Source organism: Chionomys nivalis, chromosome 3 (assembly GCF_950005125.1).
Source record: "Chionomys nivalis chromosome 3, mChiNiv1.1, whole genome shotgun sequence".
Taxonomy (NCBI): Eukaryota; Metazoa; Chordata; class Mammalia; order Rodentia; family Cricetidae; genus Chionomys; species Chionomys nivalis.
The window spans coordinates 44,586,930-44,612,378 of NC_080088.1; the positions used below are offsets into that span (position 1 = coordinate 44,586,930).

Consider the following 25,449-nt stretch of genomic DNA (forward strand, 5'->3'; position numbering starts at 1 on the left):
GGAATCACAACAACTGTACGGTGTCAACTCCAGTCCTGCCCCAGACCCCTCCGTGTAAACAGGGAGGAATGGAGGTTGGTGAGCTGTGGTTAAACGCCAAGCTATGCAATGCTACTTCTGATCCTTAAAGTCTTGCTGTTTTATCCCTGCCCGCCGCCCTCTACCCCCACCATGGAACTCCAAAGAAGCACGAGTGACGGCTTTTCTGTATCTGATAAGATATACACGTTCCCTTAGATAACACGAAAGTTCTCTAACTGAAACAAGTTTCTAGTGAAATATCTCCAAGTCCTCACTTTAGGAGAAGAGATGAGAGGGAGAAGAAAAGACAGAGGAGGGGAGAAGAAAGAGTACGGAGGAAGACAGAGATCACAGAGTGAAAGGCCAGAGGCCCCTCTTGATAGGGCTGTTGAAATGACTTACTTCCCAGTGACTCCCTGGCTTAGGGCTTGAGGCACTGTGGTTCTGACTACAATTTCTCCTTGCTAGATCCCTAGCTGGGCTGGTCCCTGAGGTCTAAGGGAATCCATTCACTGGCTCACTTGTTCACTGGGGTGGAGGTGTTTAGCAAACACATCCACACACTTAACTTGGTGCTTAAGAAACAGCATCTTGTCGATAACGAAAGGACGATGTTTGTCCATGCCCAGAGAGACTCTTCAGTGTTTTCGAGAATGCAGTTTTTTTTCTAATGTAGCTGCGTATAAAGCATCTGAAAGTCAAAAATGAAAGGCACGTTAGCATAATCAGCATAAACAAAATTTTCTGAGCACTCGCCTTTCTTAGTGTTAAATTCTTTCCCTTTTGCCCCCTCCTCAAGGGGTTAAAAAGTCAGCATTTGACAACACTGAGAACGTCTAGAACATTCTCAACGCTAGAAACCCCACGCCCCGAGTTTTGTCCGTACCCTTACAGCAGATGTGTTTGCTTATACTTCTAACCTGCACCTCTATGCTGGCATATTTAACATATTTTCTGAAGCAAGATCAATATGTAGGAAGAAATTTTCACAAAAGACATAAAAGTCAGAGACTGTGGTTGTGTTCAGAGAATCCTTGCAGGTACTGTATCCCTGGCAATGCAGCATTGGTCAATAACATAAGAGCATATTTCACTAGCGGAAAGAATGATTTCCAGGCAGTGTGGACCAGATTAAAAACTTGTGTGCAGTCATAGGAACGCCCCCTTTTTTAAAAGAGTGACATTTCACAGGAGGGAAGCTACACGTCATTTCTCTCACTGTTGCCACCTGGTGGACAGAAATAATGTCTTCCGACTGCACCAAGGAACATGTCCTAGTGTGACCACAAGATGGCAGCACATAACCAAGTTTTCAAACAACCTCAAAATCATGCAGTTTTCTTCCTCACAAAGAGACTATCTGTTCCCGAACAGGATGAATAGGAGATAGTTCACAAAAGTCACAAGTCTACTTCATTTTCACAGAGAAAACTAGAAGTTAGTTTAAAGACCTTGCCTATTTCACAAAGAAATCAACTTCTTGCCCTAATAGATAATTTAGATAGGAAGTAGTATCTAAAATGTAACTGGACATTTGATTTGTCTTTTAAAAACACATAAAGCACTATTGCATACACATGCAAGTGTTTTGCATAGTTACTTCATAAAGTAAAGTATTTTGTGGTGTTTCAATTTATTTCTTGAAACTCTTCCTCTTCATTTGAAGAATAGAGAGAATTGTTCCCCAACATTCTCATTGAGAACACACAGCTTCTCACCCAAGCCTGTATGAGTGACAGGTTCCTGCGAGCATATTACCAATTGAGTCCTAAAGAATATGTTGCCTAGTTAGCTCCGGCCTCTTTGTGTTCCAAGTGCCAGGGTCCCCTACTGTTTTGCTCATCATATTGTTAGCACACACACCTCCACAGCTTTTTGACCAGAATATCTTCCTTTCACTACAAAAAGTGCATTGATAACCCTCTCGAGAAGGATTTCAGCACAAGATGGTAAAGACCACTCTTATTCAACTGTGTGCTGGGTACAAGGATAGCACACTAAGTGCTGATCTACTCCAGGGAATAGAAGGTGCGTGCCAAGTTCATCAAACACATGTAGAAAATGTCAGCTGGGGCCCTGGATAGTTAAGAAACACTTCCTAGCTTCAGCAGAGCCACTGGCCCTTCCCATCTGAACATTTGCTTAAACTTCTTCCCACAAAACCTGTGGACTCCATTTAAAAAGGAAAAGAAAAGGAAAGCACATAATTCTTCCCTTGAAGATGGTCCTTTCTAGGGTCTAGAATCCATTGGGTGATTGGCATCACAGTTGACTCCTAGAAGGAAAGGTACTCCATGCTTCTGTATGAACATACAGTATGGTGCCTTTGTTGATTGGACTGCCTACAGATATAAAAGGGTCGGAGAGGCTCTGGTGTCCCTAGGCATCCTCAGAAGTGTGCTCTGAACAGCACAAACCATCACAACACAAGAGAACATTCAGAGCTATTCCCTCTGGGACTGACCAGCTCAGGGAAACCACCTCACCTACAAACTGAGGGACAGGTTGGCTGGCATCAGCGTTGTTAGTGATGAGCCACAGCCAATCATCTATCAGCTCCCGACCCTGGGATAACCATGCTCTTCTTTATGACTGCCACGGTGATGCCGGGAAACGTTGTTGTGCTTGGGGACTTCTCGTTGTGACTGCTTTGGGTAGACAAATGAAAAATCACCAAGAGAGGAGATCCGAAGGTTGTCCTGAGCCCTGGTGACTTTGCAGGCGTGGTTTCAAAAAGCTGAGCCTTAGGCGCTAAATTGGGCTCCCTGTTTATGTGGGGTAGAAGCATTTGGGGCACATGTTTGCTTGTCTCATGTTGCAATGATTCTGGATTTGGGGTTTTGGAACATTGTGTATTCAGAGTGAGGTGGCGGGTGTTAATCGAAGCATCAGACACTTTGGAAATTGATACCGAGGTGAGCATGGTAGGAAATAATAAGACCAGTGACCTCAAGGAGATCAAGAAAGTCTCCTTTCTGAAAGTGACAATCCCATTCTGAAAGGTGATGGAGACCCTACTGCAGACACCACAGTACCCCGGGGGAGAAAGTGTGGTTCCAGGGGCATGAAGAAGTGCCCATGGTGTGATGGATATTTATGAGACTAGACAGGCAGGGGTGGCAAAGAGAGCCACATACAACAAGCTATGGTTTGGGTCTTTACCCTCGAGGCCACAAAACCCAAGAATAATTGGAAGCAGAGCTATAAGATGACAGATGTTCGTGCAAAAAGCTCTCTGTGGCTGAAAGCATCAGCCATTTTACATATACTACCAGCTTGTGTTACTGAGGAATGCAGGTCTGGATCCTGATGGTTACAGAGGAAAAGTAAAAAGCTGAATTTTATTTACAGCCAGTGTGGTCTTCCACATCTAATCAATCATTTAGTCATTCCTAAAATAGGAAAGGGTACCCTACAGAAGTTATACATAGTTACTTCCAAAGGTACAAGAGTCTTTTGAATTATTTGACAAAGACACTTAAAAAGAAATCCAGATATTTAACCAACCTGATCTCGTTCAACCTTGACACTTATTATATACATGTAACGGATGTTTGCTGAAACTTTCTATATCTCATGGTCTGCACTGAGAGCTAGACTCAATGGCTAGTGGGCCATGCCCTGTGGATGCCCTTGGAGGGCTTGTGTTTTAGGGAGGAGACACACTCTCAGCAAGTTAGTGACGTCATGCCATGAGGGGCTTAGTGTTGCTCAGACCCAGTTCAGGAAAGGAACGGGTTTTTGACAGCCATGTGACTGAAGTGACTGAGCCAGTAGCAGAGTCATCTAGGAGAACATCTTTGGTCGATGACACAGCAACTGTGAGGCTTGAGGTTGGAGTGGACTTAAAGTTGGAGTGCACTTGCCTGTTACATATGGAGTGAGGTGTCAATGTGCATGGGGGCAAAATGGCAGGGTAGGGCCGGGAATCAGACACATTCTACGGTTGCATACAGTGCAGTCAAGACTACACTCACACCCATGCTGGAGTCCTTGTACTTGCCTATATGCACAGCATGGAGGATCCGCAGTTGCCACTCAATTTTATGACTCCTAATTGCTCACTTGGTCTTAGAAAGGTTTCTTTCCATTCGTTTATCACTCAGTCTCTGTCAGCCTCTCCTGCCACTGTCCTGTCCCCAGCCTGCTTTACTCTCATTCTCCCTTAGTGGAGGATGGCATACCACCCCCATTGTTGATTCTCAGTTGATAAAGATTTTTATTTGTTTTTGTTTTGCTAAATGTTTCTTTTTTTAGAAATTGGTACCACCGTGCACTTCAAGCAAAAAGGTATGGCTCCGATTTATAAACACCTTCTAGACATTAGTTAAGATTCCACAGCAATATAGTGTGATCTTATGCACTTGCGTTTGCTTTAGCGTCGTTATTTGTGATAACAAATTTCAATAATGCAGTTAACAATATTTTTCCCAGATTGTGAACTTTCTTATTAACAAAGAACTGTCCATCTGACCCATGGCCCCCAGAGTGCTTTTGACAGTGACTTACTTTAAATCCCTGGGACAAACCAAGTTGTTCTGACCCCTCCTGTCCCCTCCCCCATCCCCTAAGCGCTTCATCTTAAGCGTCCATGGTTAATCCCACAGACCTCACTTTGTATGATGGTCGTTACCCAGGGGCAGTACTCTCAGGATTTTACACTCGCTTGCTGTCTGGTCAAGCAAATGTATGGCTGGACTCCCACACCTCCTTTGGACTTAACAGCTAAGTGGCAACTCGTGAGATGAGATGAGGTGTGGGAGCGGTTCACATTCCCACCCTGCCTCAGTTCTCTCTCTCCACTCTTGAGAGTCTCACTTGCTGCAGTCTACCTGGGCTGTCGGCTCCCTAAAAGATGCCATGTCATGGTTTCTGGGTACTCCTACCAGCCATGTGGCACATAAGCTGCGTACTTGTTATCTTTACAAAGACAGGGCAGACCTGACAACGCTTTATTAAATGAACCCTAAAATGCAAGCAGCAACGACTTCCAACTTGTCCACCTTCTACACCCACTAGATCAAGGTCACATTGTCTAGCTCCAGCCAAACGCAAAGGAAGCAGTGGTAAGTTCAGATGACACATTCCTTCAAATCCCATTGACTGTCAGTGGTCATTAGGAAAACCACATTCTTTCTGAGTCACGAAAGGAACAAGACAACCCTGATCATCACCAATAATAAAAACATATTCTTTGGGGATTTATGTCCCCCAGCATCCAAAACCTAGAGAGGTTTTATGGTTGCATAGACCAGTACCCTGTTGGTGGGTTGTCTTTGCAGTTCATCACTACCTAGCAGATAGAAAGTAGCCAAGAGTATACTCTTAAGACAGGACTTGTTGAGGCAAGAAGGCATAAAATATTAGTGGCTTCTTTAGCCCTTTATCTTTTCCTAATAGAATCACAAAATATCCATTAATTTGCCCAGTAGCGCACATGAAACCTCAGGACTTTGATGTGGATGATGAATAAGGTACAGCTTTTTATTCAAACGTCATCATGATAAGATCTCAGTGTGACTGCAAGTAGTAACTAAATTTTTCATAAATGGCGTGCAGAAAGTGCTTCATATTGTTTTCTGGTTTGGGGTTTGTTTGTTTTACATTGGTCTTTCTTTCTTTGTGTGTGTGTGTGTGTGTGTGTGTGTGTCAGGACCTAATGCATTCCAGGCTGTCCTTAAACTCGTATTACCAAGCAGATCATAATCTCCTTGCCTTCTTGCCTCCACTTCCCAAGTACTAGGCTTCAGCCATGCTCTAACACACCTGCCTTGAGGAGAAAGACTTGTTGCTCCTAGCTGTATTACAAGACAGCTCCGGCTGACAGAAATCTCACTTTCTAGAGGGTAAAGGCAGAGAGTAAATGCAGGACGAGTCTGTGTTTAAGGTATGGTACTCAAAACCAGTGTTCTCTTTCCTCTCATCTGCTCCAGTCCTGGGGATTACAGGCTTCAGTTCCAAATTCAACCACGCAGAGGAAACTGCACTAGCAGGAAATGGACAGAAGGTGGCACCAGAGTCAATGTTATCCCACTGGCCTTCAACATGGCTTCCCAGGCCAGTGAAGTGCTTTGTGCAGGCCTTGTAGATCACACAGAACTTCTGTTTTGGAGATTCTACAGACTGTGGGCCTCTGCTATCCAGCATCTTTTTTTTTCATAAATTGCTAAGATTTTTGCTTTATTTTTAGTTATTCCATCAGCCTTCGACAATTCCAAGACAATTTTTTTTTCTCTTTTTGTATAATTGAAACACAACCTAAGACCAACTCCGATTTCTTACTGACTGTAATGGCAAAGCAATGAGCTCAGAATCCTACGTCAGATCAGCAACAGAGAATCTTGCCCAAAACTTTCTCATATTCTTCCATTTTAGGATGTTTAGTAAGCTTTGCAGTAAATTACAGGTTTTGTCCTTTTATAAACATGGTCACAAGGTGAACTCTCGTATTTACCTTCGTACAGTCTCGCATCCCCTCCGTGACGACCTTGATTTATTATTTCCCTGCACCTGAAGTTTGTCTCTTACTAGTAAATCTAAAAGCCCCAAGTCATACAAGGGTTTAGTGGGTAAAGTCACCTGCTACCAAGCCCGAGGACCTGAGTTTGGTCCCTGGGACCCACATCAGGGAAGGGGAGAATGGCTACCATTAGTCGTCCTCTAGCCACAGACATCACGACATGCAAGCATACACTGACATACACACATAATAAGTAGATAAAACGGTTTGGGTTTTCTTTAAACCTGATCTAATTCATAAACATCTTTCATTTGGGTTGGTATTTCATTTATTTCTGAAAGCAAAATTTTTGCCTTGTGAATACCATACTGAGTATTTCCCAAGTCCCACAGAGACCATATATAATGTGGTTAAATATCATGATGTGATTGTGGTCTGTGATATGAAACCACAGAACAAGCTTTTGGATCCCTATTTGCCTATCTACTCGTAAGACGAAGTTATGTTTTCAAACTTGTGCCTTCGTTGTATCTGTCACTATATGAAAGCAGTTGCTGAGCACAGCCATCTGGTACAGGAACTAAAATTTACCATTTGCATATCAACAAATAAGCAGAATTTTGTAACTACGAGCTAAAACATAATTAATGATTTTGTGGATTGTTCTTCTTTGAACTAGACACAAACTGGAGTGGTCTCCTATGTAGTCACAAGCATCTATAATTGCTTACCTAACTTCAATAATTCTTCAGCTACTACCCATCTACAGTCTCCTCCAATTCTGCTTATTTACTCTCAAAAATAATTTGTGACAAGAAGAAGCCACATATGTGCTTAAATATCTCCACGAGAGAACTTAATAAATAATAATTGATATAAGCAAAAGTATCTTTACCAGATGTACATAATGCATTTCAGATGTGTAATGAGACACATAAAAAATACAATTAAAGATTATTGACATTAGCCGGGCGGTGGTGGCGCACGCCTTTAATCCCAGCACTCGGGAGGCAGAGGCAGGTGGATCTCTGTGAGTTTGAGGCCAGCCTGGTCTAGAAGAGTTAGTTCCAGGACAGGAACCAAAAAGCCATGGAGAAACCCTGTCTCGAAAAAAATCCAAAAAAAAAAAAATATTGACATTTATAGCATGAATTTTTATTACAGCAGAACAGCATACAAAAATGAAAGTTATTTTTTATTATGCATTTCAAAAGACCAATAATATATACATGTATCATACAGGTACAAATAAGCATCTAGACACCAATATAAACTTGCCCATGTGTGTGTATGGATGGGCAGACCATAGATAACACATAGCCAGGCATGTAAATGCATTAAGAAGAATGTTGACTTTAGCTTGTTTTTCTAACTTGCTAGGAGTATATTATGCTTTTAGATAATAGAACATTTGCTGTCTTAAATATTTCCTACCTCTTGAGTAAAATGATAAGACCAGTTTCCTTAGCTGTCGTTAGATATTACTCACTTCTCAGATGTCAGGAAGACAATGTAGCCCATCCTGGCACAAAAAAAAAAAAAAAAAAAAAAAAAATGAGACTACAGAAAAAAGCAAATTGTGTTCTTTTTTTGAGAATTCATTTCAAAACAAAAGTCATTTTGGCATATAAGACCTTAATATTTGTATAGCTTTTCTCTATTCTGGAAATCTTGCTGGTACATTAATAGACACACGTGTCAGGAAACCCAAACGCCTAATATAAAGACAGCTACTAAAAAGAGAGAGGAGGAAAACTCGCTGCTGGGACAGGAGTCCTGGGAGTCTGACAGTCCGAAGCATCTAGGAAGCTTGGCAGAGGACAGGAGCAGGTCAGAGCAGGCACTGTATGAAGTCTCAGAACACTTGGTCACCAGAGGCTGGTGACAATCACTCAGGTGCTTCAAGCCTCAGTCTCATGAGACTGAACCTGAAGGTGGCCAGAGTGTCTCTTATTAATGTGAGCATAGACATTCAGGAAATCTCAGAATGAGTTGTTTGACTAGAGATGATGGATATTTAACTTTTTGATTCTGTTCCCATGGCTTTAAACCAGACAAAGCTCATTTTGCATAATTGAAAGCCTTGAAGTTTGCATATGTTCCTATTTTCATATTAAGCAATGTTCTGTAAAGCTCTAGCCAAAATATCTTATCATTCTCTCCCCCCCTTCTAATACTGTCTCCATCTTCTTGTAATTTTTGTCTGAACTAACCATTGTTTTAACCAGTCTGAATTTCACTCACCAAAGGTTTGACCAAGATACACACGGTTGTTCTTGCCTGTTGAAATTCACCATGTGGTGGCAACCAAGACCCTAGAATTAGACACCAGGGTTAAATATTCAGCCTTGGTCCCGATGAGCTGTGCACATGTGTACTGTGGATGTGATATCTCTGTTCCTTTGATATCTCACTGTAAAACAGTTTTTTGTTATAGTAAGCACACCTGTGCATTCATATTTATAGTTTTATTTACAAAATGTGCATCACAATACACTATGGTATTGTAAAGCTCTGTATTGATTTTAATTTATTCTTATCATTGTTTTTGCTATTTAACATGGGACATAGATTGGGAGTTCCTTCTTGAATTCAGGATTTTTCCCTGTTACACGCCCTAAATTTGATCCATTTTAACCAGCCTGGTGCAAAGTCATTCACCAGAAGACTTTGCCATTGTAGAGGCATGCCATCAGTTTTACACACCCATGCATGCCCACTCACACAGACCCTGCATATGTGCCCATAAGATTTCAAAGTGGCCCATAATTACAGTCAAGTCAGTTTCTATTTTGAGTCTTATCGTCTAAGCATATAGCCTTAAAATCAAAGTCTCTTCAGTGAGAGAAAAAAAAGTTCTTCTTTTTAAAATTTTCCTTTCAATGAAATATGACCACAGCTACACAGAAGGAGGAAACAGAACCATAAGTGTACATGATGAGCTGTAAGTCAGACTTACAACCTCTGCCTCAACGGTACTCATTATCACCCCCACACAGATCTTTATTCCTCCACTGTGCCTCCACTGTCCCCTCAGATCCAAACCCGCATCCCATTCCCATTGGTCATGCGAGTGACCCAGAATGACACTCCAGGATCAGTCCCAGTTCAAGTCCATTCTCAGCTGTCCCAGGTTTGAACCTGCTGCCGAGCCTTGTCAGTTAGGTTGGCTTTCTTATCTTTGCTTTTGTTCTCAATTTCTGCAGTAATAACTTTGGGCAGGATGAGCTCCACTTCTTCATGAGACTCGGGTGTTTTGTTTGTTTGCTTGCTTTTTATCTCGCTAAGGTACCTTCCATGCTTAAATACTACTTTGTAATAGTTGCCCTGTGTAAAAGAATCCTGCCTCTTCCCTGTGAAAAAGAAGTCGGAAACCGATGACTGATCCCATCTGAGATTGATGGAACTACTGTGATGAGTCTTCAGAGAGGGCCTGCGTTGAGCTCCTGTAGGAGCCACACCACTGTTTGCAATCTTAATCACTATCGGCTCCACAGTAATTGTGTGGAGACTGTGGGAGAGGAAGGTGGCTCAACAGAGTCGTGACAGCCACATTAGCAGCTTCTCAAGCAGGAATAGTTTCATATTCAAAATAAACCAGCCACCTTTGCATCTTTGTACCCCAGAGAGGATGGGAATTAGAAGGTGGGAGCCATCATGAGCGCAGACAGCTAGACATCAGTACCTGGGCACGCCTTGCCTCTGATGCCAGCTTTGGGCACGCCTTGCCTCTGATGCCAGCTTTAGTCAGCTGTCAAGTGGAGCTGGCAGAAGGTGCTTATCCTGTCTCTCTCTCTCTCTCTTGCTCTGCAGGACCCGGGTCGGTGAGAGGAATCAACGGATCCATCAGTCTGGCCGTACCACTGTGGCTGCTGGCAGCATCCCTTCTCTGCCTTCTCAGCAAATGTTAATAGAATAAAAATTCAAAAATCATTACAAAAACACACAAAAGTGCGTCACACAGATACAGAGAGAGAGTGCAAAATGGGGGGGAGACTATTATTTCACAAGTTTGTGTGTTTATAAATGGAGGGGGGTATGAAAATGAAGAAATTACAACACTAAAAGCAACTTTAAGATCCATCAATAAAATCGGAGTATAACTTAGGGTGGGAAAATCTCTACCAGAATATGTGTCTATCTTCTAAGCAAATGATTACTGTGTTAAGGTTCCGCCATGCTAAAAATGTCTGACGTTGTACAAATGAGACTATTCAAGAAGTACCAGATGGATATTGACTCCCCACACACTTTATCCTTCCTTCATCCATTTTCATCTGTGGGGAAAAAAGAAGGTCTTGCCTTTGGTGTTTATATTTCCATATTTTTTTTCCTGTTTTTTGTTTGAGCTGATGTGTAGCCATTTTGGACTATCAAAGGAAACCTATATAGAGCCTTTCTCAGCTCCCCTGCCTCTACCATCTCTCTAACTTTTTGAGAACATCCCCTTTCCCTCCAGTGTGTTCTGTCCTCCACCACACCCATTCCAAATATCCCCTTTTTCTCTACCCCCCCCCCTTTGCCCCAGCAACCCAATCAGGCCGCAAATGCTAGGAAGTACCATCTTCATTTTCTCCACTATGCGCGTGTGTGCTCAAGTCTCTTCGCTCTCATGTAGGTGTACATGTGTGTGAGCGTGTATGTGTCTCTCTCTAAAGCATGCCAAGGGAATGGTCCATGTGTACATAGACTCATTGTGCTGTAGATACTGTCCTGCATTGTAATTGTGAGATGCGGCTTAACAAGTTGCTGGGGGAGGTGGCTGGGTGGGAGGCAAGGAGCAGAATCCCTCCCCCGCTTCATGGTTGTCACATGACATCAGTGCGCATTCGAACCAAGCTGTGCTCCTTCTGTGGGCAGGACCCCATACCCCTCCTAGCCCCATTTTCAAAACCCAGTCGGGAGTCACTCAGAATATCACTGTAAATGAAAGTGCCTACTATCGATAGGGTGAGCAGACTGGGAACAGACCCGTGGCCTGGATGACGTGCTCTAGGAGAAGATGGTTTCTGATTTCACTCTTATTTTACAAGCCTGGGGGATTGATTCAATCATTTCCTAACTTTATCGAGGCTGAGCCCACTGAAGAAATGAGTGATATACACTGAGCAGGTCTCCAGAAACAAGGGAAAGAGGAGGCCATGGAGATCTTATGCAGGCCTGCTTAGTCACTCAGTAACCTTCAGATAACACAGCACTTGCCCCATAATTCCTCTAAGCAGAGATTGCTGCCTCTTTCAGATGAAAGATTGGAAGGGAGACATGAAAAGTAGATGGATGCCCAAGTCCCTCCTGCAGAGGCCGCCAAATCTCTAAGGCAAAGTACTAGCCATCACAAAATAGGGATTCCAGGCTTTGTTCTCCCTTGCAAACCATCATCCTTGGGTTCTAGACTAAAGCTTTATTAGGTTTCCGCTCCACTGATGATGTGTATAGCACCATTGCCCATGGGGGCTGTTTCGTGTTTGACAGCCAGGCCACTCGGATGCAGATTGCATTCACCTTCTCTACTCTGCTTAGACTTACATCTCTGACAGTCACTGTGACGCTAACAATGACACCTGAGCTAATTGCTTAACCATCAGGTCTGAGCACCTTGTGATGAATTCAGGCAGAAGCAGTGTGGACATCCCAAAGCTCAGCACATTACCAAGACTGTTTTCCGAGGGGAAGTCTTCCAGGAAAGGCTGCTTCTGTACGTGGGCATCCTTGATAGGAAATTACCCACCACGTACCTTTAGACTATAGAGACATCCAAAGTAATTCACCTTAGGAAAGGATGGAGGATTAGTGTTGAGGCCATAATGTGTTATATCACAGAGACAAATAGTAGCTCACACGTTTTCTAACATTTGAAATGGCTGTCACATTGATACAGAATGAAGAGAAGGAAAGAAGGAAGAAAGGAAAGAAGAAAGGGAGGGAAGGAGGGAAGGATGAAGGAAGAATGAAAGGAATTTGAGCAGTAGTTTATATTTCTTCTAAGGAATTACATCATTTACTTTATAAACCTGCCACATCCTCTCTTTGCGGATTGGCAGTTGTGACAGGAGACAGACGGCAGACAGAGCTTAGGATGGGTAAGGGGATTTATGGATGCTCAAGAGGTAGGATATTAATTCTTATCTAAGAACTTAGCTATTACAACACAGAGAAGATGTGCCGTACTCCAGTACAACATAGTGGCAATCAAGAATGGCTCTAGCAGTCTGCTCCCCTTTGTAGAAGAACTGAGGGATACATGCTTCCCACATTAAAGCGGCATCCACATCCTCAGGTGAAATCTTAGAGGTGTGCATGCAAGTCTAGATAGAAGGAAGGAAGGAGTTGATTCAGCATTGTTTAGGATTCGTTTGGGAAAGAGGTAGCTGTAACATCTCACAGGCTTTAACCACACACCTGGTCTTCAGTGTCCCCGTCATCTTAGAAGAACAAATTCTTGGTTTTGTGGCAGGAGCCTCTCCTTTGGAAAGAATCCCTGACCATATCTATATCATTTTTTTGTTTGTTTTATTATAAAAGACCATAGAAGAAAGAGCTAAAGATACTTTTTAAATGTGATGTTTACTCATATCTCCAGCAGGATCTGAGAGTTTTAAAAATTTCTCCTTCCTGTAGAAAAAAACCTGGGTGTTATATACCATATAGGTTTGAGAATATTGCTGTCATATGGAGAACTGAATATTCTTTGAAGCAAGATTAAAATAACTATAGGGTCAGAGGACCTACACCAAGATGTCATACATTCAACAGTAAAATAATCACATTGATATAAATCTCTCCAATGATCTCACTTGTCGGCACCCAAATTACTAAAGAAGCAAACAAGAGATTGGGAATAATAAGTATCAAGGAGTGGAATTCATCCATTAATTGGGACCACTCATGTATTTCATAAGCTTTGTAGGAAAAGTGAACCTGTACCATTCACAAAACAAAGTCCTTAGCCTCATATTTCAGTTTAAAAAGCAGAAATGGCCTTGACCCAGGGCAGGCCTCAACAAAGGAGAACTCAACAACGACAAAATTATTTATTCTCTGCACAGTTGTTGATCAAAACCTCTTTGCCTAGTGGAAGGAACGCTGTTCTTGCAAAACAGCCTTGTCCAAATAGAATGACAGATTATGGGAAAGCAGATGTGTTTCCTGCTCAGAAGGACTTTCCGCTTGGCTCTTGTATTCTCTTCCAAGTCAGACAGACATTTTGTCCCCTCACCATGGACATTTTTTTCCCTTTAACTCCATAGGAAACTGGGGCTATTCAAAGAGACCTTGTAACAAAACTCGTGATTTTCACGTTCTTGGAGGACAGAAACAAAGGTGCGTTTCTCCTCCAGAGATGGACTTTACCTCCTCTGCCTACAGAAACTAAATGTCTCAGCATGAAACTGCTTTGAGTTTTTACTTCTCAGCTCACAGTCACAGGGTCCTCCTTGAGTTGACTACGGTGTGACAGCTTCTACTGGCTAGTCTCCCTAAATTTTTCATTTCATTCCTTATAGGCTTTGGATTTTTTTGTGTGTGCAAAATAATAATATATATGTGTATGTATTGTTTTAAATCTTATCTTTACAAAGGATATATTTACAATCATGTATGTATTATAAGAAAAATTAGAACAATGGTTTAAATTCAAAAGGAAGGGAGAATTTGGTTTGCTTAAAAAAAGAGCTATGCTTCCTTTGAAAGACACAGGTCCCCTTTTGCCAACCTTATTACTATTTGTTTAAAAGAAATTTGCCTGTGAGACCAAATGCTTTAGGATTAACTATGTCATCACGTTTTTCTTCTTTCTTAATAAATTCTCAGCTGGGATTTAGTCCTGGTTCCCCTGCAAACTGTCAGTTTTTACAACAATATAAGTGCAATGTTACATCTGACCCAAAAAAGATATCAAAATTCTGAAGCCAAATAAACATTCCATAAAAAAAAGATTGTGAGATAGATCCCAAGTTAAGAAACACAAACCCACTTCAGGAAGTCTCTTTCTTGCTTAAGTACTTACAACGTTTCTCTTCCAGAACCTTAGTCTGCCCAAGTGACGTAAATTCACCATTATGGTCGACATCATATCTGTAAATAACTCACTAGAGGCAAAATGAAGTTCACATCTGCGTGCATACCAGGGGGAAGAAAAGTAAACCATTCTCGTTTGCGTTTAGCTGTGCTGTCCAAAGGTCACCAACTGAACCTCAAAAAAGTATTTGGTTTTGCCCGCAATGTATATCACTTTCCTCTTGGCAGGGCTGCCGGTGTTAATATTAGGTTTAGGTTTAGCTTAGCATTCCTGTCAGCGAAATGTTTATGGATATTGGAGAAAACTTATTTTAAAATCCTGATTTCTCGTCAGCGCATTTGCATACTGTGCTGATTAATAAATTAGGCACCAATCATGTATAAATCAATGTAAATCACTAGTTTATATACATAATATAAACTATGTAAACTTCGTTTTCCATGCAGAGCCCAAGTTCAGCTAAACCTATAAATCTTAAAGAAAAGAAAGTCAAATAACAAGAAGAAAACCCAAAGCTTTTTACAGGTCAAATGTCTAGTAGAAAACCTGAAGTTCCAAACATGGTTGTCTTCGCCAAAGGAAGTAGACACCCAGAACACTTAAAGGCAGTTCCAGCCAAGCACAAATGGTTCTCCTTAGTTCTTTGGCTTGACCCAACAAACCCTAGGCAAACTGGAAGAAAGAGGAATAGGGTGTGAAAGGCTCCTGTATCCCAGGTTATTGGTTTCTTGTCAGCCAATATATATTTTATTGTATCTTTAGTTAAATAGCTTTGCCAAATTCACCAATAATTACATGAACAAATTATCACATATGCCCTATTTTTGTCTGCTTTACACTTAACTAAACCCATAAAACGTTTTTGACATCCCAATTTGAATAAATTATGTGATGTAAGAAATACGTTATATTCTTGAGAAACATCTTGCTGAAGCACCCTGCTTTTTTAAAAAAAATATATATATATTCTCTAGTAGCCTCATGGATCTACATGACTGTGGGTTACAAAGAAGGCACAGGGTCGTTTGAATAGGGAGCATCACTCACAGGTTTTACCTCAGTCGTCTGAAGTGCCTGCAGATTTAACACAGTGTCCTGTATACCATTTCTCTAATCAGAACTGAGAGAATCATCAAAGCTAGTATAAGGATATCCAACAAGACAATTCTAAAAGGAAATTTGGGTCACCTTGATGAGAGTCTTACTTTAGTCTACCTAGGGCCTCGGTAAAGTGAAAGGGGAATCAGGATTGGAGTCAGGAAAGTTGGCTTTTTCTCTGTGTCATGCCAAACAAAAAGTCCTGTGATGTTGATGTTGGCAAGTTATTTTACATTCCTGAGTTTTTAGCTTTCTCACTCCAAAGGTAAAGAATTTAGATGACAGTTTGTAGCCTCTTCCACCTTTAAACTCTGATTTTAAATATGAATTGAAATTTTATTAAGTACTTCCACCCATGGAGAACTCAAAAAGAACCATTTGCTGGTCTCGGGTTCTCTCTCAAAACCATCCTCCACAACATAGCTCCTTCTAGAACACAGTCTCCAGACCGATTCCATAGTTCTCTTCTGAGCGAACTTTCTTAGAGATGCAGAGTGAAGGCCCCGAAACAGCTGAGGTGGTTTCCTTGTTCATGATCTTGGGAAATGAGACTGTTGAACTTCAGCCTAATAACCTTTCATAGGAAGGAAAATGGCCAGATTGGGTATTATGTATGCAACACATGAGGAAGTTATGCCAGCGAGAGGAAACATCGGCCTTCTCTCATCCTGGGCCAAACATTTCTCTTGTCCTCATAGTAAATGTGTGTCTCGGGAAACTCTAGGCAGGTCCCAAGCAAGTTCAAAAGGCTGTTTTTATAAGAAACAGGCAAGGAGGAGGTTGACTCATTGGCTGTGACATCAAGCAAGTGGTTAGAGAGGCCTCATTTTTTAACAGTTTGGATTGGTAGCAGATATGTGGGAAATAGGACATAAAAGCCCACTAGGAGGCACGGTCGAAGGGAGTGTGAGCTGGAAAAGCGAAGACCAAATGGGATAGCTAAGTTTCCAGAAACAGGGGGTTGAACAAGAACAGTTGCTTGGGCAGTAAACGAGGGATTTGTTCCGTTGGGCCACGTCCTGGGAAGATTCGGCGCAGGTCCACTTGTCCTTCCCACTCTGTCTTCAACATTCAGCTAGCAACTGTCCAGTCACTTTTTCACGAACCTCCCCAAAGAGCACAAGGAATAGGGGTCTCCTGGACACTGAAGAGCAGAGTTTACTCATCACTTCCAGCATTAGTCTCACTTTAGACAAGGATGTTCAGTGGGCTTACTCTTCTCAGGACACTCCGTAAGTGGGAGAGAGACCCGCCCACCGAATACCTCCCCATGTTGTTCCCAAGGCACAGCTTTTCGGATGGTGCTTGCGAGTCCACCCTGCAGCTACCCGCTTCCCAATACAAACCCTTCCTGGGTAAATCTAGGCACAGTTTAAAAAAAAAAAAATCTGCTTCTTGAAAACGAAGAAAACCCACGGAGCTAGCCTCCTGGCGTGCAGCAGCTGCCCTCGCCATTTGTCAGGAGCCTCTTTAAACCCACTCACCTAAGTCTTTGCTCTTCACCAGAGAATGAACATGGTTCATCCTGGTGAACTTTGACCAAGTTCTGCTCCCTAAATATTTGCTGGGGGGGGGGGGGGTGCTAACGGGATGAAGTAAGAAGGGGAGGGACGGAGGCCTTCACTTTCTCCCCAGCCTTGCTTCAACCCCTCCCTTTTCGTTGCTCTCTTAAAGGTTGTATAAATCCTGTTCTTGATTAGAAGTCTCCTCATTAACAGTGTTATATACATATAAATATATATATAAAATATATTCCTTTTTCCAGCCCTCTAGACATGAACTGATCTTCCCTTGATAATACCAACACATGGCCATTTTTTTTGGTTCAGTTATTTTGTTGCTCAAGTTATTTTATTTTTGTTTATTGGGTGGATATTTTTTTCCCTGACTACTAGCTCTGTGAAGGAAAGTAAAAAGCGCAATGTGTGTAAAAAAATTAAAATTCAAAACAAGCCTTTTTTTCTTTTAAAATGTATTTAAATTCTGGTTCTTTCTTCTGTTACTTCACACGTATGAATGCTCTGCTCTTCTGTGATCTTAAAACAAAATGAAATAAACGTGAAAAGGAGATGTGTCTTGGTTGACCTGAGTCCAAGTGATCTTGTGGTTGACTGCCCTGTTTCTCGACGGTTTTAGTGAATAGCTTAGGAAATGAAGCCAGGGAGAGCAAACATCAAGCCAGGGAGAGGCAGACAAAATACTGGAAAATGGCTGCAAGGCTTTCTGACAAAGTTTCCTCTGCAGATGTGAATGTGCTGTTTACCTTAATTGTCTTCCCCAAGAAAAAACAAAGGGAGCCCCTGATATTTTGTTTTCCTCTGTCTTCTTTTAAAGCTAATCAGAAAAATATGAGCAAATTACCCAGAGGAAGCTGCCGAGGAAAAAGGCACTCGACAGCTCCTGAGTGAGAACGTGAATGGTCTCTGGGATCAGACACCAAGAGGACATCGTGTCCTTTCGTGAACGTCTCCATTTCTAGAGTTGTCTTTAAGGGTTAGTTGAATGAAACCCTCAGTTATCTCCCAAAGCTGCCTGTTATTCTACCTATGAAAATACAGCTTGCTTCCCATTCTTGTTGAAATTTAACTTCACAGAATAGTCCCAGGATCATCACAGAACCCTTATAGCATTGCTCAGAACAGATAAAAATTAGAGCAAGAAAAAAAAAAAAAAAAAAAACAGTAGAATCTGAGGGTGGCTATCAATAGTTTCTCAGAATGACCAAGAGGTTCCATAGTTCATTCTTAGCAGTACAATAAGGTCTGAAGCCCATTCAAGAGAACCAGAGAACAAGCCCTAACCTGGCTCCTTCACAGAGGGAGTGAGGAAGTGAGCCATTATGCGTAGCTCCAATAAAATAAAAAGGAAAAAGAAAGTTTTTCCTCTTCAGCCCTGTGGTTCAAGGAAACAGCAGTGAGACTCAGTCTTCACATATTTGAATTTCATTAAAGAAACAAATCAGAGCCAGGTGGTGGTGGCACATACTTTTAATCCCAATACTTGAGGCAGAGGAAAGTGGATCTCTGAGTTCGAAGCTAGTCCGGTCTACAGAGTAAAACCCTGTTTCAAAAAAAAATCAATTAAACAAATAAAATACCAGAAAATGCCCTTCTACGATGTGTTTATCAAACTCATGTGCCAGCAATAAAACTGTGATGTGTGACAGCCTTCCATTGTGATCAGCTGACGACACACACCACAATGCGGATGAGGCGTCTCCAGGCTCAATAGTATGCAAGAAAGACTTGAAGGACTTAGGAAAGCCTTGGTGAAGAATTTTATTATTGCAGAAGAGTACAGAAAGACTAGACAAAGGGAAGGTCTGGGGATGGGGCCCTGCCTGTAAAGGTTCTTTGGTCATGTTCATGCAATGAGGGACATTACTATCTTAGTACATAGACATATCTTTAACCAAAGAAAGTCAACTGAGTTTGAGTGTCCAAAATTTATTCATTGTTGTTGTTCATCTGAGAGTTCATTACATAGGCATGGTGTGTTGTTCATTGGACACATGCTAGAATGCAGCCTCCAACTCCTTTCTTTGGTCCAGAGGTCAGACTGATTAAAAAAACACTACTGGCCTAAATACCACAGTTCTAACATTAGCCATACTCCAGATAAGTTACCATTGGGTGTGCTTCAAGCCGGGTAGCTTAGACCAAAATAATCACGCTGAAGCTGTATTAATTAAATCACTACTTGGCCCATTAGCTCTAGCTTCTTATTGGCTAGCTCTTACATGTTATTTAACCCATTTCTATTAATCTGTATATTGCCACGTGGCTGTGGCTTACCGGGTAAAATTTCCAGTGTCTGTCTCCAGCGGCTCCATGGCTTCTCTCCAACTCTGCCCTTATTTTTCCCAGCATTCAGCCCAGCTTACCCTGCCTATCTAAATTCTGCCTTGCTATAGGTCCAAAGCAGTATTTTTTTTTTATTCGTTAATGGTAATCACAGCACACAAAGGGGATTCCCACATCAAAGAATGACTGTCCCTTGGGAGATCCTAAGGAATCCAAGGCCTGGGGACAGAATCAGACAGTTTTACTTTATATTACCCACTTAAAAAAATCATTTGGAGGATTTCTCAGATGACCTGAGATTTTGTTTCCATGAATCCACAGAAGCTTTGGAGTTTGAAAGCTAACACCTTCTCGGATCTTTGAGAACACTGTGAGCTCAGAAGAAATTCTGTAATTTATCCCCTTTCTGCTCTTTTTACATCCATCTGTTTGGAAGCATGTTTAACACGGTCTATGAGAGCTGTGAGTTAGGCTGTGACTCTGGTCTAAGGAAGGCATGGTCTTCTCACTTTTGTGGTCCTCTTATGCCTAGCATGGCATTAAACCCATTGTTTAGGCTTAGCAAATTATTGTCAAAACAGGATTAAATATTGCTCAATTATCAAAGCTGTTCTATGGAATTTGCCCTCTGTCAGTCACCGTCTCTTTATTGCTACAGGAGATCTCTGAACCCAAGTCTGTGAAACAGGTGGTAGATCCTTCCCTCGCATACAGAACACACGAAAACCCTGGTAAGCCAGTAACCTGTCAACATGAATAGTCCAAGGCCTTCTCTCCACTCTGGGTCTTAAATTCTTTTTTAAACTAGTCAAAGGTTTGTCCTGGTGAAAGGGTACTGAGATGATGACAGTCTCAGATCCAGGAACTGTGTCCTGGGACACACTTTGGAAGAAATCACCTCCCCCAGCGCCTCTCACAGACCCACCCTTTTTCCAGAAGGTACTACTAATTCTTGAGTTTTCAAAGCCATGGAATTCATTTGCTTTTCTCTAAAGGCAGAAGAAAAGTGAAGCTCTTTTTCTCTGTTTTGCATTATTCTGGGTCTTCTTTCCTTACCCTTGCCTTTCTCCCAGGTCCAAATAAGCAAGAATTTCACTGACCATCTTGATAAAGTGCTTCTAGTTCACAAAAAAAAAAACAGATAAACAACAAAAAACCTCTGAGTCTCTGTCCTACCCAAAGAAGACAGTTCTGTGAGGGCACACAGACACCGAGAGTAAGTAAACCTGACTAGAAATCTGGTAATGAAGAAAATGCTAGATGACGAGAAACCAATGCTGCAGCCCTGGGCAGGTCCTGTGTGAGTCATGTGACACGGTCATGCAGACGCAGTTTAGTCTCAACCACCATAACATGGATTCAGACAATTAGGACAACACACGCTCAAGATTTATGTTTCATTCTTAATAAAAACGCCCTTAGGTTCTACACTACATGAGGAGACTATAGGAACTTTGAGTAATATTTGAGCAAATTCTTTAATGAAAGAAAGCAAACAAAAATAAAAATTTCATAATCCAGAAGACTAAGAATTCCTTCTAGATGGTGACTTTACCTCCATGCAAAACAGTTGTGTCATGTACTTGACAAGGCTCCTTAGAAGCCGACTCTGTCAGTACAGATTTGTAATTCTAGCTCTTGGGAAGTGGAGGCAGAAGGACCAGGAGTTTGATAAAGAGTGAGTTTGAGGCCAGCCTAGGTTAAGCAATACTACATCTCGAAAAGAAAATAGGAAGGGAAGGAGGGAAGGAGGGAGAGGGGAAGAAAGAGTGCCTCAGAGACATACATTCTGGATCCATTCAGCCTCTAGCGACTTTCACCACTTCACCATTCCTTAGACCCAGGAGCTACAGTGGTGCCTGCATCCCTCTCCCTCTCCCTCTCTCTCTCTCTCTCTCTCTTGTTCCTTTTAATTTTTATGTACATTGGTGTTTTGCCTGCATGTACATCTGTGTGAGGGTGTCGAATCCCCTAGAACTGCAGTTACAGACAGTTGTGAGCTGCCCTCTTGGTGTTGTGAATTGAAGCAGGGTCCTCTGGTATAGTAGCCAGTGCTCTTAACTTCTGAGCCATGTCTCCAGCCCCTGAGCCATCTCTCCAGTCTCTGAGCCATCTCTCCAGCCCCTGAGTCATCTCTCCAGTCTCTGAGCCATCTCTCCAGTCTCTGAGCCATGTCTCCAGCCCCTGAGCCATCTCTCCAGTCTCTGAGCCATCTCTCCAGCCCCTGAGCCATCTCTCCAGTCTCTGAGCAATCTCTCCAGCCTCTGAGCCATGTCTCCAGCCCCTGAGCCATCTCTCCAGCCCCTGAGCCATCTCTCCAGTCTCTGAACCATCTCTTCAGTCTCTGAGCCATGTCTCCAGTCCCTGATCTAGCTCTCCAGTCTCTGAGACATCTCTCCAGCCCCTGAGCCATTTCTCCAGCCCCTGAGCCATCTCACCAGTCTCTGAGCCATGTCTCCAGCTCCCTGGAGACTGTTAATCAAGCCAGGTAAGTTCTGGAGACTTTAATCACTCTTGTCCGGTACCCACAATCTATAGCTTTCAAAATGTATCCTGAGTATAATGACTGATACAACCCAGGAAGATACTGTGTCCTTGCGGTACACCAATCCTTTGTTTTATAACTTCCATTTCGCCGGGCGGTGGTGGCGCACGCCTTTAATCCCAGCACTCGGGAGGCAGAGGCAGGTGGATCTCTGTGAGTTCGAGACCAGCCTGGTCTACAGAGCTAGTTCCAGGACAGGCTCCAAAGCCACAGAGAAACCCTGTCTCGAAAAACAAACAAACAAAAAAAAAAAAAATAACTTCCATTTCCCAGAGAGAACTCAAGCCTAAGCCAGGTTTCTTGTTCTAGAAAATGAAGATTTCTTGCTCTATATAACAATGTCTTGGTATTTTTCTCCCTTAATCACAATGGATGATAGAATAATGGTACTATCAAGTAGCGGAACAACCAAGAATCCCAATTAAGCAATTCTGCCTCACACCCCGAATGCACAAGAGATGAAACCAAAGGAAAACAAGCCTCCAAACAGGGTTAAAGATAATTGCACAGGCCTGTGCACTGCAAAGACATATCATCTTTCTGATTTGAAGCACCTCATGGAAAACACACTCCTCACCTTCTCAAGGACCTTTTGAAAATATAGAATAATGAAGCAGAGGCTAAAATAAAAATTCCCGGTGGTTACAGTCACAGTTTCCATTAACATTTTAAATGGTTATTTTTAATGGTACATTTAACTAAAGCTACCTTATCCATGGGAAAAAGAATGTGGCCATTAAGATCAGCATCTGTTGAACAAACTGAGGTTCCACATTCAGTGGTGCGTGATTTTATAACGGCAAGAATATTACACGCTAACAGCAGACTCGTTAGCATTAATTGCTGCATTTAGTCCCACTTAAAACCTCCTCTATCTATAACATTTGCTAAATGCATCATCCATTTCAGAAACAGAAATGCCCTAAAATGTTCTCACGTGAGTAACAAGGCAACCAAGTAACAAGGCAAGACGGGTGGGTATCGTGATGAGATCAGTATGACCCTCCACTGGCAATTCGACAATGGGATAGAAACACTACCTTTTGTAGGAATCTGTGATTACACAGATGCCAATCACTGTGCTGCCGATCATTTGCTCATTCGTCTTTGAGTCTTCAGGTGAGGAATACCTGGGGACCAGGTTAGGTAAATACAGCGGCTATCTCCAGAAAACTTCTGTCTCACGGAAATTTTGTCTCTCAAAAGACAACCATTCAACACCAATTTATGCCATCATTTTCATGACCCTTTCACAGACCTGCTATCTGGCAAAGAAAACTTTGTCCAAGGGCTGAGTGGAAGAGGGATTTGGGTTACTAAGTCATGATACCCTGAAACCCCTCCATGAATTGAAAAGCGTTTCTGAATCCCCTGCCATGCACTCCCTCTTTCTTTTTCCTTTAAGCCATTTTATTCTGAGTTCTGCTTTCTCCTCTTCACTCTCCTCTCTCAAAATGTACCTCACACACACACACACCCCTCAATATCAATGGGGTCTTTTTGCTTGTTTGTTTTTGCCTTTTGGACCCATACTGTCTTCCACCAGAATTTTCACCACTTATTTCCTGTCATGGCTAGCATCCTGTTAAGACACTGTCCATCCAGTCATTTATTACTCACATATATCTGGGCTTTATAATTTTCCCAAATGCTTTGCTGGTGCTGGTTGTTTAAGTTAGTGAGGGTAAGCACTGATTTCATCATCTTATCCAGTTTGAAAAGCAAAAGTAAGATGGAATCAAGGTAACCCGTTAACACTTTCCCTTGAAAGAAATAGCCATGCCTCATGTGTATGATTAGATCTAATGGGAAGGAGATGAGAAATTTGCAAAGCAAAGCAAGTGTAAAGTCCTGTCATGCTTACTTCGACCTCCTCAGAGGTGGTTGACTCTTGGGCTGTGGGAATGACTCCATCAGTAAAGCACTTGCCTTGAAAGCGAGAGGGATTGAGTTTGAACACCAAAACCTTCATAAAAATGGTAAGTGTGGTGGTACGTGGTTCAAAGCCCAGAACCAGATGGCAGAGACTGGTAGTTTCCTGGGTCTTCCCGACAGGACACGATGGCCTAGCTGGAGAGGTCCAAGGCAGTGGGAGATACTGTCACCAAAGAAGAGGTAGATAAAATTCTTTGAGGAAGAACATTTGAGGCTGGCTTCAGGTTCCCACACATAAAGGTGCACATGGGAGTGTGAACATAGATATGCTTGCATGTGTGCACCCATGAACAAAATGTTGGTAATAACACCAAAAAAGAAATACTGCAAAAGGTATTCAGGAGCAGGACTGAACTATATTTGGAAATTAAGGTGCATAGGAACAAACAAGGAATAAATTTACAGAAATGAATTTAAAATGTTGAGAATAATCATAACCTATTTTTTTAGTTTGATTGGTTTTGTTTCGAGAATTTCATACAAATATTTTTGTAAATATTCAACCCTCCTCCACTTTTTCTGAGATCTAATCCCCCTTTCCCTACCTACCCAACTCTGTGTCCTTTTTTCTTTGTTTGTTAAAGACATTTGGTTCAATTTGTGTCACTTTACACTCTAGGATGGGTGGCCTTCTACTGGAATCCCTTGACACATTGTATGTATTAGTCCCCTGAGCTCTATAAACCAAAGGAAATGCTATGATTTGGAGCATCTTGCAGTGTTTGGTCCTGGAAATCTGCCTTGGGGAAGGTGGGAATGAAGAAATGACTGACAGCAGGGCTGAGACACCTGCAAGGAAGCTGGGATGCAATGGGCTGGGCTCTCTCTGATGGAGGGCATCCACTCCACAGCCTGGAAACTGGGCACAGTTGCTAAGGACAGCACAAAAAGAACTTAGCTTTGTCTCACTGGAAGGTCTCTGTAGGGAAGCACTCTCAGGCTGTATGGAGGGGGAATCTGCAATTATAAGGTTTGGTACACATGAATTAATCATAAACACTCATAGTTGGACCAGTGGGACTCATAGCTGGCTTTGCTATTTTGAGCCTCACTTGGGGAGAGACTTTACCATTTCCGTGGGTCCGAGGCATTGAGATCCATGACATGGTTGTGCCCATTGCACATCCACTCAGGACTTTATCCACTTCCCACAATGATTTGAATGTGTTGTCCTTAAAACATGGTTTGGGAACTTAACTCCCAAACAACATGTAAAATAGGTCCTACACTGTGGTGATTATATCTTAAAGACCGAGTCCACAGTGTAATGTCAAATTCCAGCAGCTACTCCATCTTTGACTCTTATCCTCCAGGAAAAGGGGACAAAACTTGCTATCCATTAAATGTTAGTCTGTGCTACTCTATTGTAACAACCAAAAGTCAATGGAAGGAATCTAAACGTAATCTATCAACCTTCATGCCTTGTTCACAGATTATACTGACCCCAAGCAAAGCCAACCTACCACTAAGAAGATTAACTGTGAAAATACGACACAGTGGGGCAGAACAGGTAGTCTACACAATGACTTTAACTATCTTGGGTTTCATCGACAATTCATGGTGAAGCTGT

At 42.2% G+C, this 25,449-nt stretch overlaps 1 protein-coding gene across 2 annotated transcripts in view; it reads left to right on the plus strand.

Annotated features, from left to right (window-relative positions):
* Positions 1–17,685, plus strand: part of Lsamp (limbic system associated membrane protein) — a 635,169-nt gene extending 617,484 nt beyond the window's left edge. Inside the window, exons 8-9 of one of the 2 annotated variants that reach the window (XM_057763641.1) lie at positions 4,279–4,311; positions 10,295–17,685. In XM_057763641.1, coding sequence (XP_057619624.1) covers positions 4,279–4,311; positions 10,295–10,392 — 131 coding nt within the window. In that variant the 3' untranslated portion in view covers positions 10,393–17,685. The remainder of the gene's footprint in view (positions 1–4,278; positions 4,312–10,294) is intronic. The other variant, XM_057763642.1, reaches the window with a different exon arrangement.
* The last annotated feature ends 7,764 nt before the right edge of the window (positions 17,686–25,449 follow it).